The 13,978-nt window shown below is 38.2% G+C and overlaps 1 protein-coding gene across 2 annotated transcripts in view; it reads right to left on the bottom strand.

Annotated features, from left to right (window-relative positions):
- Positions 1-13,978, bottom strand: part of LOC126271548 (transmembrane and coiled-coil domain-containing protein 6) — a 46,809-nt gene that overhangs the window by 20,781 nt on the left and 12,050 nt on the right. For both annotated transcript variants that reach the window (XM_049974163.1, XM_049974162.1), the window contains exon 2: positions 9,783-9,925. In XM_049974163.1, coding sequence (XP_049830120.1) covers positions 9,783-9,925 — 143 coding nt within the window. The remainder of the gene's footprint in view (positions 1-9,782; positions 9,926-13,978) is intronic.

Genomic DNA, 13,978 nt, shown 5'->3' with positions numbered 1-13,978 from the left:
GGACAATGGTAGCTTCTGAAAATTCTCAAAAATACACGTTTATTTACATTGATATACAACGAAATTTTGGGGTGATGTATTATTTGGCTGTAAGCGATTTGGTAAAAATAAGTCACATATCCAAAACACTCATACCAATAATTTAGGATATTATATTTTGTAACCGTCCTAAAATTCTGAAAACTCACTTATTTCACACATAATTATACAATGAAATGGTTTACGGCAGCACTGGAAAGGCTTGAGCTTTCACGACATATCACAATAAAAAGGGTATTGATACACTCAATGAAAAACTATGCAGAAAGGATGCAAACAGTAAAATGTGTGGCTCTAGAATTCCAAATTGGCACACAATTCTTGTACATGTGCTCTCAAAAAAAGAAAATTCTGAAATCCCCTTTTTATTGTAAATAAATGTATGTATTTAATGGATTTTTCATGTGGCTGTTTCTGTGCACACTTCTACACTGGCATGCCAAAGAACCTGTTGCAGGTAACAATGTGTTGTTTTCTGTACATAGAATCAATTCAGAAGTGAAACAGATTATAACTTTTTTTACACTGAAACACTTCTCTTTACTAGACGTAGATGTTCTGCAAAAATGGTATTTCAGTTAAATGAAGACACAAAGGAATTAAAGACATTAGGTGCCAGAATGCATTTATCTATATCAATGGGGCAAGTTGAAAATTTGCACTGGGCTGGGATTTCAACCAGAGACTCACTAGGAAAATGCACTGACCACTACACCATCTGGGCACAGTGGTCACCACAACGGCATGGACTACCGTAGCACGACTCCCATCAGACCAAAATTATCAACTTACATCACAGGTGAAGTTGAAAGAACAGACACCACATATATCAGTTAAATGACCCACTAATGTGCTGATACTGTGAATGATGATGAAGTTTGCACAGAGGAACATCAACTGGTTAATTAAACAAATAATAAAATATTTTTATCAAGGTAGAAAGAAGTTTTCTTAAATCACCCCAAGGATCTTGAAAGCCTGAATTACTAATCCAGTAATGAAAATAAATCTTAATTGAACACAGCCAATGGGAGTAGTTAAGACAAGTGCTCACTATATAATAGAAATGTGCAGCAGCCGACAGCCACACAATAAAGAAATTGAATACAGTAGCTCACCAAGGTGAATGATAGTTTCCTTCCAAACAGTCAAAGGAAGTTCTCCATCATCATTCACATAGCCCAGAAACTGTGTGATACACAATTTCATTGCATAATTCTCGTAAGTGCACTGGGAAATTAAACCATTTTACTGGAAAACCGAAATCAATCTCCTCTACCACTATATTTGTGAAATGTTCTGACCTACAAAACAGTGATAACTAGTCTACTCCCCAACTACTGATTTTGAGCAATTCATGTGTACTTTACTGTTAAGACCACACCCAATGCATTCACTGCACTGGAAGATTCACATTGATTTCTGTCTCAGCTCAACTAATAGTAGGTTTCAAAGAACACCCTTGAATCTCTATAGAGAAATTTCTCTGAAGCATTGTTAAAAGTAACAAATTTAGCCAACACACTAACATACACACTTAAGTTTAATCTGGAACATTATCACAATAACAAGCACATTGAAGTTCATTCCTGACACTAACTACCTTTTACAGATTGCTTTAAATAATAATAGCCAACACACGAAGGAATAGTTGGAATACACTCATTGGCTATACCTCAATTATGACCTCCCACAGACTCCCTTCACATATAATGATCATAAGCAGAATCAAGGCAGTAATTTATTACTATGCTTTGCATTTAAAGCAAAATTCGGTGATAAATCACAAGAATAAAAATTAGGATTTGGTGACAATAAGGTCATAATATATGGAGCAGACGCTCATGTTCAGGAAAGACGGAGTGGAAATTCAGACATGTCTTTCTCAACTGAATCATCCCAACATTTGCCTCAGTAAAAGGAAATCCTAGAAAAGTTAAATGGTCATATGGAAACTTATATCTCAGTCCAGTCAAATGTGAATCTAGAGTGCTGAGCAAAGCATCCATCACACTCAAAACTCATAAAGCTTGACTGGCTATCATCTACGCTGTTCACGCAACAAAATGTCAACCTTATTCACTTTACTACACAAAGCTACACACATGATTCTGAATACAGTTCAAGATTCAGACACTCTGCAGTGTGATGAAAGGTCACAGTGCAGTCTCCTACAAGATTTAGTAGCGTAGAGCACCCTAGCGGATCGACATGCGCCGACCATTCACGACGAGGAGACTGGGCCTTCCTCCATAAGCTCGACCACAGGAAAACAAGGATACTATAAAATGTTGCCATCGAGACCACACGCTGGATTTAATATCAATTATTGATTTTTTTACTCGTAATGTATAGTTACTATTTTATTAATTGTACTACAATTATGTTTATGGTAATCGACTTGTCAGGCTGGAAGATTTTTTAGATATTTTATTTTATTGTTACACTTTTGATACTAGCTTATACAGGTTGCACCTATTACCTAGTCAGGCTAGTGGCTGTATTATATTAGTATTTGTACTTTTTATGGTATTTTAATTATGAATTCAATTTCACATCAGTTACATTTTATTGTCAGACCCATTTTGCTGTGGGAAGTAATTTTAAAAAAAATTAAACTAATGACTGTGCATGCCGCAATTTAATCATCACACTGGCAGTGCCCTCTGCTGGCATTAGTCTCTTGTACAAATATCAGACGGAATCTGAATATTACCAGCATGTACCATGTACTCACATGTTTAACTTGACGATGATTTACGACAGACTATTTTAATCGAATGTATGGCTGCTATATGTGGCTATAAATATTTCATATTTTATATTTTATTTATCACTAAGACTTGTTAGATTTGGCATTAACTTATTGAACCTGTCGCTTGCACAGTATTTATCTTTGTAACAAATCTGAAGATGGCAGTATGGCGAAACCGGTAACAAAGTGTAAGAAATCTGTGTGACCAAGATGGACTTAGGAAAATAAAGTGCCAAAAATGATTGCGGACTCATTTACAGACTTTATGTCTTCAATTAGTAAATAACATCCCTGTAATGGACTGGCCTGCACAGAGTCATGGCCTGAATCCAATAGAACTCCTTTGGGATGTTTTGGAACACCAACTTCATGGCACGCCTCACTAACCGGCATCAATACCTCTCCTCAGAGCAGAACTCCGTGAAGAAAGGGCTGCCATTCCCCAAAACCCTTCCAACACCTGACTGAACATATGCCTGCGAGAGTGGAAGTTGTCATCAAGGTTAAGGATGGGCCCACACATATTGAATTTCACCATTACCGATGGAGGGCGCCACGAATTTGTAAGTCATTTTCAGCCAGATATCTGGATACTTTTGATCACATAGTGTAGTTCTGGGTCCACATTAAACTCTTTACTCTCCTTCAATGGGCAAGCTGAGAGCATAGCACTTGCAAAGTAAAATGCCATGGCATTCAAATCACCCTTCATATTGAGTTCAACATTACTTTTTCTGTAAACCCAAAGATAAGATGTTTAGCGACTGTTTTAAAAATCAGCAAACTAAAAAAAATTTTCCTGTGTGAAAATAGTGATTATTTATTAACCACTGAACGTTTCATGTAATTAAAGTGTCTTCTTTTACACCAGAGCCAGTATTTTTTTCTTGTTACACATTGTTCTTAATTTATTTTTACCTTTCAGTTACATTCAACTAAATGCAGAGCCAGTCACTACTCGAATTTGAACTTTATATGCCCATACATTCAGTAGGTAGTGATAGTTTTTAGACATCTACATCTATATCTACATCTACATCCATACTCCGCAAGCCACCTGACGGTGTGTGGCGGAGGGTACCCTGAGTACCTCTATCGGTTCTCCCTTCTATTCCAGTCTCGTATTGTACATGGAAAGAAGGATTGTCGGTATGCTTCTGTGTGGGCTCTAATCTCTCTGATTTTATCCTCATGGTCTCTTCGCGAGATATACGTAGGAGGGAGCAATATACTGCTTGACTCTTCGGTGAAGGTATGTTCTCGAAACTTTAACAAAAGCCCGTACCGAGCTACTGAGCGTCTCTCCTGCAGAGTCTTCCACTGGAGTTTATCTATCATCTCCGTAACGCTTTCGCAATTACTAAATGATCCTGTAACGAAGCGCGCTGCTCTCCGTTGGATCTTCTCTATCTCTATCTCTTCTATCAACCCTACCTGGTCTCCAATCCCTCTGGGACACACAGAAATATGATAATTTCTAAGATTTTTGTACACAAATGTATGAAAAACTTCTAAAGAGGGCATAACTTGAATGTGATCTGCTTCCAGTACAAATGGACCAAGCTGGAGACTTCCAATGAAATGGTGTGAAATCTTCACTTCTGGAAAATGTTTCTTGTGACAGCACCAAACATAAGGCATGATGAGTGGGATTACTATTACCCTACAGCAGTTCAGAACCTGGTTATGCCATTTACATCTGCCACTACAATGATCGGTCCAAATACATGCTGCCATCATCAATGTCACAAACGCAAATTGGCCTGATATTGATTTTGTTTCGGTCATGTGACATCTTGAACAGATATAGCACAAGTTAAAAATAAAAAAGGATACAGAGGAGATAAAGATTACATATAAATACAAATAATAATAGATTTTATCACATGTGACTGCTCTGGACAAGTTTAATGTAAATGATTATGCTAATACAGTACCATACGTAAAATAGGTGTGATTTATCACACAGTTCCTGTAATATATCTGGTAATTTTACATTATAAGATTTCACTTTAAATGATGAGGAATTCGTTTACAGAGTAGAAACAGTGGTCCATCAGAAATGACTTCCGCATTTTTTTTTTTTTTTTTTTTTAACTTTCTTCCTTTAATAACTTGGCATTGTTAGAGGGTGATTATAAAACTGTGTGCTTCTATGAAGAACACTTTTCTGGAAGACTGATGCCCTGGCCGGGGAGACATGGATGTCACTGCAGTTTCCCGTTTATAACTGTGCACAGAGCTGTTTTGCTGATATGCATTGGAGGTTTCTAAACATTCTCTTGAAAAGACTGTCATTTCAAACATGTACAGGCTTGGGAGGTTCAGTATCTTTAATGTCAGGAAACGAGGGAGACACGGGTCTTGTCTCTCTATGTTGCATATGATTCAGATAGCTAATTTTTGGGTTTTGAATATGGATCAACTACAAGGTGCATTATCTCAAAATATTATTCCATACCTAACTGCTCATCTGATATGTGTGTGATGTACCTGTATTACTATTTCTCTGTTACAGCTTGTGTTTAATATCTGTAGCATATAATAGATTGATGACAAGTTTAGCTGTAAGTACTTTATTATGTGTGTTCCATTTTCATTCACTCTGCAGATATCTTCCCAGAAATTTCACATCATCAATCAATTTTAAGTTTTTGTTATTTGTTCTCAATGAGTGGTCATTTTGTTGAATAGGGCAGAATATATGAAAGTTCATGGTTACCATTTTTTTCAGTGTTTCTTACAAGTTCATTTCTTTCAAAATAATCTATCAGCTCCAACAATGGTGTATCTGCTCGCCCATCTAGCCATGCAGTCTAACGCGCTGCTTCCCAAGCAGGAAGGTGTGCCAGTCCCCGACACAAATCCACCTGCTGGATTAGTGTCAAAGTCCGGTGTGCCGGCCAACCTGTGTATGGTTTTTCAGGCGGTTTTCCAACTGCCTCAGCAAATGTGGGCTGGTTCCCCTTATTCCGCCTCAGTTACACTATGTCGGCGATTGCTGCGCAAACACCATCTCCATGCAGGCCTACACCATAATTACTCTACCATGCAAACACCTGGGGTTACACTCGTCTCGTGTGAGACGTTCCTAGGGAGGTCAACTGGGAGCCGGACCGACCACCAACTCTGGGTTCGGTGGAAGGTGATGAGGGGCGGGAAGGGGGGGGGATGCTGTGGCCTGTTGCAAACCACTGTGGGCTACGGCGGGACAAAGTCTCTCCGTTGTTTCTAAATCCCCGGTTTAAATACATAATGGTGTGTCTGTAGATTACTGGTTTAACCCTGTAATCAAAATACTGGTATCATCAGCAAATGAAGTTTTCTGTTTGTCATGCACAGTCTTACTCAGATCACCTATAAGCAAAATAAAGAGGACTGGACTTAATGTTGGTCCTTGTGGCACGCCAAATTTCATTGTAGCTTTTTCTGATGAGTATACTGTTTTTCTTAAAATGCTTCCAGTTATTTAACTTGTTTAAGAACAACTTTTTGTTATTGGTTGGTAAGATATGACCTAATCCATTCATTTGGAGTAACTCTAACTCCCTTTCCACTTTCTTTCCAACTTATGAAATACAATAGAATGATCTATAATGTCAAATGCTTTGCATAGGTCCAAAAATATTCCAGGAGCAATTTCCTTTCCATCTATAGCTTTTAGTGTAGCATACAGGAATTCATAGAGTGCTGTGGTTGTGAATCCTGAATCCAGGCTGGTGAATTGACCAAAGAGGTTTTGTTAATAAGCTCTAGCAACATATTATACAAGACAAGCCACTAAGCCGAGCTACTGGCTTGTATTGTTAACATTGCCTGTGGCTCCCTTTTTGTGCAAGGGGGTTGCCGTTGCAACATTTAGGAGATTTGGAAATATACCTTGAATAAGGAGTGATTAATAATAAATATGCTTCTGCAGGTCGACAATATAATGTCTTGTTCAGTTTATAATACAGGACGAAAATGACTTGAAAACCATGTGAAAGTTTCTTTAATGATCTAATTGCCAGTGTAGCTCATTGCGTCTGACTTTTTTGGGAAACATAAATCAATTGTGTGGCTTGTGGTTTTCATAGTGTTACATGTTAAGAGCCTGAAAGTTACTTTACATAAGATTTGCTATTCTGCTAAAGTACTCATTAAAAATATTAGCTACTGAGGTGATATCAGATACTTGTCCATTTTCCAGATTTAGGCTAATAATTTTTGTCATTGGCTTGGTGCCTGTTTAGGATCTGATGATGTTACATGTTACCCATGATATGTTTTTCAATTTGCAGATGTATTCGTCATTACCCCTTTTTTGGATCTTTAATAGCTTTGTGGTAGATCCTACCATACTCTTGGCATAATTTTGCATTTTTAACAATTCAGTATTTTTTTCCTTTGTATGGAGAAATCTTTTCTTTGTGCTGGAGATTTTTATACTTGACGAGATCCAACTTTTGTTTGTAGTTGGTTTTAATTTACATTATTGAAGTGGGAAGCCTATGTAAAAATGGTAATGATATGTCTCATGAAAGTTATTGAACATTTTACTTACATCTGCTTCATTGAACACCTCATCCCACACAAACAGTTTTTTAAACAATGGAAAATCCAGGATGGAATGTAATATTATTATAAAGGATAGTTGCTACTCACCATACAGCAGAGATGCTGAGTTGCAGATAAGCACAACAGAGGACTGCCACAAAATGAGCTTTCACAAAATGAGCTTTTGGCTAACAAGGCCTTTGTCAAAAATAGACAACAGACACACACACACACACACACACACACACACACACACACACACACACACACACACACACACACACACACACACACACACTCGCTCACGTAAATATAACTCACAGTGAGTAGAGTTTTCGTGTGTGTGTGTGTGTGTGTGTGTGTGTGTGTGTGTGTGTGTTGACAAAAATCCTGTTGGCTGAAAGCTCATTTTGTGACAGTCTTTTTTGTTGTACCTATCTGCAACTTAGCATCTTCACGATATGATGAGTTGCTACATAATACAAATAGTTTTTCGATTAATGCAAAGCTCTCGGGTTTCCGGCCAAGCGTCAGTATTATAAGACCACATTTCAATGAGTAATGTACGCGCCATCTTCTGGCAAAGTGTGAAGATTTTGCGGATGACAGTCTACTTATACCAGTGGTGCGATCCCCTCCACCTGGCTTCGGATGCTGGGTAAAGAGAGTGGTTTGGCTCTGTGAAAGACCTCCTTAAACTCAGCGTACCAACAATTTACAGCGCTGCCAGCGACTGCAGTCAACAGTACATTAGACAAATACAGCAATGTATTTTTAACCACTACGAGGAACATATCGAGCATGTGCAACTGGGACAGACGGAGAAATCAATGATAGGACGACAAAGCATCAAAGAATACCACATATTTGACTTGGAGAACACCAAGGTGCTCTGCCAAGCCACCAGCTATTGGGACAGTGTCATAAAAGAGTCCTTAGAACTTTGGATTCGTGAGAATCTTGCAAACAAAGGCAAAGGACACCAACTGAGTGTGGCATGGAATCCAGCAATAGCAGCAATTCATCGAGAGCATGTCCACCACTGTCCTCCTCACAAGACTGGGCTGGAATGCTCTGACAGAGATGAGCACAGAATGCCCGCTACCATCACGACTTCTCCTCTCACCCTGAACACTGACCTCTCTGTACCATGCCTCCCAGAGCCAGGTGGAAGGGGGCGCACCACGGATATAAGTAGGATGCAACCCACGAAACTTTTTTGTTCAGGGCAACCACAGATGAAGTAATAGACATTTCAGAAGTGAACTGCTTTCAGCCATTTATGTACATATACAGCTGTAAGCAATTTATTTCTGAAACATACTTCATCCCATGTTTCCCAGCTTAGGTGGCAAAAGTTTGCTATATTACCATCACTGTGATCCCTGCACCCAGTCATTTTGATTGGTGGTATTTTCTCTGTACAAAAATGCATTACTAGCAGGGCCTCATAATCACCGTAGCCCACATTTATTGTTTTAGTGCTGTAGGGGAAGAGGGTTTCTTGAATAAAAATCTGTTCTAGTACAGTTTTATGATGCTTAGAGATTCTTGTCTGTGCATTTGCTGTGGGGATTAAATTGAAACTCCTTGACATGAACAGTAAATCCTCTTTGCAGTTTGAGGGTTTCAAAAAATCAATGTTAAAGTCACCACAGATGATTTTCTTTTTTGTTGGATCTAAACTACTTAACATCATTTCAAATTCACACAGAAAGTCTTGGAAGTCACCGACACGGGATCTGTGTTCTATTTCAATGGTAAGGCTGATGTCGTAAGTTCAATAGCTGGCTTTTCAAATACTTTTTCCTTAATCAAATCAGAATATTTGATGTATCTAATAGTAACTCAGACATTAAAACAAGGATGATTTTCTTATTACTGACAGATTCCTGGACTTCAGTTATTTATGTAGTTGAACACTTATTTTTCTTCTCTTGGTTATCTGTTTTTTTTTTTTTTTTTTTTTTTTTTTTTTTTTTTTTTTTTTTTTTTTTTTTTTTCCCTCAGGAACTCTGTAAAAACATACCAACAGTACTGATGAACAGTTACATTCTAAATGCTTCTCTCTCCCATTGTAAATTTTCGGGCACCTATCTAAGGGTAACTAACAATATCACACATGTTTATTTCAACTTGCTGCACACTTTCATTGAATAAGTCTCAATTCCTTGATTGTAAATGTTAACTGCACATCATTTTCTTTTTAACCTTAGGTTGCGTTTACCTTGCTTCCAACTCCATTGTGATGCTCTCTACCGAGCAGGATATTTGCATCTGGTTACCCCCTTCATAGGACACGTCTTCTATCAACATACACTTCATAACTTTGCTCTAAGCAAATATATAAAAACATTATTTCCCACTGTATATGGTTAGGGCAATTCTGGTATTATTAATAATAATAATAAGAAGAAGAAGAAGAAGAAGAAGAAGAAAATAAATTATTTACCAGGAATACATGGTTGAAGCAGTCCAACTGTGAAATAAGATAAGGTGCAAATGCTTTGGTTAGTTGCATTCCAACTTTTTCATTTCCAAGTGCAAGATTGCAACAGCAGTTGATAGCTTCCAACTTGTATGGTGTTTTATGACCTGCAAAATGTTACTGGTGCAATGAATAATGATCAGTCCAAACTTACTATCTGTACAGAAAATGCAGCTCCATATACCATAATTCTTAATTGAATGAGATTTGTTGAATGAAATTAGAGATTTGCTTAACAGTGCTTCTTTTTACAATGAAGCACAGTACATTCAGTCTCTGCTGGTGCGTATGATGTTTTTAGCAATAAATGGAACAATAGTATTCAGTAATATTGAAGGTTATTTTTAAGTCTCTGAACTGTTAATAGTTAGTAAGTTGTCTATTGACAGTACATAGTTAACACTGTACTAAATAAATTAAATGCTTGCATTTCTCCTGCTAAATAATCATTATGCATACTTTTATCAAATGAAACATTCAAATGAGAAAACTGTTAAAATTATCACACAGAGCTGGCCAGTGCAACAGGTACATTTTGTACATTAAATTAATACACTGTCAAGGTGATTAACTAGTGAACAATTCTTGGAAATTTGAAACATGTTACGTAGTTGGCATCTATGATGTTTTTCTTTGTATGTTTCAGTTGACTGCAATTGTAATGGAGTGAGATCAGATGACAAGACACATCCTGAAGCACGAAAAAATAGTCAATCTGTTGATGAAGAAAAGTCTGGGAGGTAAAAGCTGTAAAGTAGGATCAGTGTCTGTTACAGCAGACAGTTTCAAGTGGATGTAGGTTGCTATAGTTTTGCCGAGATGAACAGGCTTGCACGTGATAGACTAGCATGGACAGCTGTATCAAATGAGTCTTCAGACTGAAGAACACAACAGTGTTTCTGTTGTAGATGTCATTTGAGAGTTTTGCTTACTATATGCTGTTTAGTTATTGTGGGTTAAGCCTTGGATTGCATTGTTTACTACACATACTGATTCTAATACTGTCTTGAGCAGTGACATCACTGATGTCGCTATTTTTAATGGAAGCTGTGGTGTCAGAGTTACTTATAGCATATCATGAAGCAAAACGTTTCAAGTATGATTTTACTCTTGGCATGCAAGTGACGTCATTGCAGTAGCTTGGTGGCAACTTGAACTAACAACAGATGCGCATTCGACCAGTCAATTATCAGGACACAGTCTTAAGTAGTGGATAAGGCCACAGTGTGTTGACATTGTTGTGTCACAATGGAGCGACATCTCTAAATCAAATATTCAAGACTTTCTCCAGAATGTTTTGAAAAAGGAAAAAGTGTGTGCGTTTGTTCCACACATCTTGACTCACAAATAAAAGTGACACACAGATACAGCTTGAGTGAAATGCAAAACATGACCAACCTTTTCTGGGAGATCATCATCATAGGAGATGAGACTTGGTGTTACCCATAAGAACCTACCACAAAAATGCAGAAATTCACATGAAAGGTGAATGTTTTGGCAACATAATTGACATTCAAGCCAATGAGAGATGCAAGTTAAACATCATACCAAAGACAGTTTCACATGGTTGTATGAGTGTTCTGTGCATTGTATGTAAATGTGTGTGAGTGGGGGAGGGGGCAGACTCTGTAGTACAGCATTAAAACCGCTATTTACTGTTTCCCTATTTTTGATCAATCCACACCCATACTTTTTGAACTGATGAGGTAGAGAAGTTGATGGTTTGGTTGTATTTTAGCAAAGCAAATGGATGTATCACAACAATCATTTTCTTAATGCACTGTGCACTTCACTGCTATGTTTACATTCCTGATGAACACCACTATGTTCCCACTACAAGTCACTGATCTAACATGACACAACACAACATAAAAATTGGACTTACATGATTTATCACTATTCAAAGAATCTACACAATTCCACTACTTCAGCTTTTGCCAGATTTCCACAAGAAATTGAAGTCTTAGTATTTCAAATTAAAGCTGATAACCATGTAATGAAAATCTTTTGTTCCTAAAAGACTATTCCATGCATGTACTATTAAATTTACATCCTGATCATAGTAATCAAAAATGAATATTCAAACCAAATAAAAATATTCAATGACATGTAATTTGAGATTGCCTACACAAGTGAAAAAGGGCTGAAGTCCAAATTTCAGGATTGTGTGAAATAGGGATAACAATAAATGACATTAAAACAGATATTTCAAACACATAATAAAGGTTTCCAACAGAGAGATCAGACTGAACAGTTCCACATTAACAACTGCACTCTACATAGAGTATTTGACTGGGGAAAAAACTGATCATAAAAAACCAGGTTTGGGGGATGCAAGAATGTTTCAAAAGTAATGACTGAAGAATGAAAGGCACTGTTTAACCACATGGTAGTTCCTCTTGTATGTGTATATGAAATATCCACACATATTCCTAAGTCTCAAACCAAACCTAAGAATAAGCTGTAAAGCCAGTATCATCCTGAACTGGAAAAACTGAATCATATCCTTTGCCTGGGCTTTGACTACTTGTCACTCTGCCTGGAAACGACGAACATCCTATCCACACTTCCCAAGGTGGTACTTCACTGCTTACTAAATCTATGCCATTTCTTAGTCCATCCTCAGTCCTCACACCACATTTGTTCCCCACCTCTTGTTATATTACTCATGTGGAAAAATACAGTGCAAAACTTGACTAATCCACCCACATTGCACATGTTACTCCAGTCCCATCTCAGGCTCATTGTACACAGAAGAGATAAAAATCATGAGATATCTCCTAATATTGTGTCAGATCGTCTTTTGCCCAATGCACTGCAGCAACTCTACATTGTGTGGACTCAACAAGTTGTCGGAAGTCCCCTGCCTCTAAAGCTGTCCATATTTGCCAAAGTGTTGCTGGCACAGGATTTTGTACACGAACTGACCTCTCGATTATGTTGCATAAATATTTGATGGGATTCATATTGGGCAATCTGGGTGGCCAAGTAATTTGCTCAAATTGTCCACAAATTTCTTCAAACCAATCACAAATAACTGTGGCCCAGTGGCAATTACATTTGTTTGGGAACATTAAGTCCATGAATGGCAGCAAATTGTCTCCAAGTAGCCAAACATAAACATTTCATGTCAATGATATGTTCAGCTGGACCAGAGGACCCAGTGCATTCAATGCGAACACAGCACACACCATCATGGAACCAGCAGAATCTTGCACAGTGCCTTGTTGACAACTTGGTCCACGGCTTTATGGGGTCTGTGCCACACTTGAACCCTATTCTCAATTCTTACCAACTGAAATCAGGACTCGTGACCAGCCCACGGTTTTCCAGTCAGCTAGGGTCCAACTGATACGATCATGAGCCCAGGAGAGGTACTCTCAGCAAAGGCACTTGCAGCGGTCATCTGCTGCGATAGCCCATTAAACCCAATTTTCGCCGCACTGTCCTAACAGATACAATCACTGTAGAGCCAAAATTGATTTCTGCAGTTACTTCACACAGTGTTGCTTGTCTGTTAGGACTGACAATTCTATGCAAATTCCACTGTTCTTGATTTTTAAGTGAAGACCACTGCATTGTCGGTGGTGAGAGGTCATACCTAAAATTTGGTATCCTCAGAACACTGTGGCTCTCAGAATATTAAAATAACTAACGATTTTTGAAATGGAATGTCCCATGTGTCTAGCTCCAACTACCATCCTACATTTAAAGCCTGTTAATTCCCATCATGGGGTCATAATCCTACCAGAAACCATGTCACATGTATCATCTCTAACGTCGATCACTTGTAGAATTTTGGAACACGTATTATGTTCGAGTATAATGTCTTTTCTGGAGACTAGAAATCTACTCTGTAGGAATCAGCATGGGTTTCGAAAAAGACGGTCGTGTGAAACCCAGCTCGCGCTATTCGTCCACGAGACTCAGAGGGCCTTAGACACGGGTTCACAGGTAGATGCCGTGTTTCTTGACTTCCGCAAGGCGTTTGACACAGTTCCCCACAGTCGTTTAATGAACAAAGTAAGAGCATACGGACTATCAGATCAATTGTGTGATTGGATTGAGGAGTTCCTAGATAACAGAACGCAGCATGTCATTCTCAATGGAGAGAAGTCTTCCGAAGTAAGAGTGATTTCAGGTGTGCCGCAGGGGAGTGT

The sequence above is a fragment of the Schistocerca gregaria genome, chromosome 1 (assembly GCF_023897955.1).
Source record: "Schistocerca gregaria isolate iqSchGreg1 chromosome 1, iqSchGreg1.2, whole genome shotgun sequence".
Lineage (NCBI taxonomy): Eukaryota > Metazoa > Arthropoda > Insecta > Orthoptera > Acrididae > Schistocerca > Schistocerca gregaria.
The sequence above is the reverse complement of the archived record's forward strand: the minus strand, read 5'-3'. Positions and strand labels throughout refer to the sequence as shown.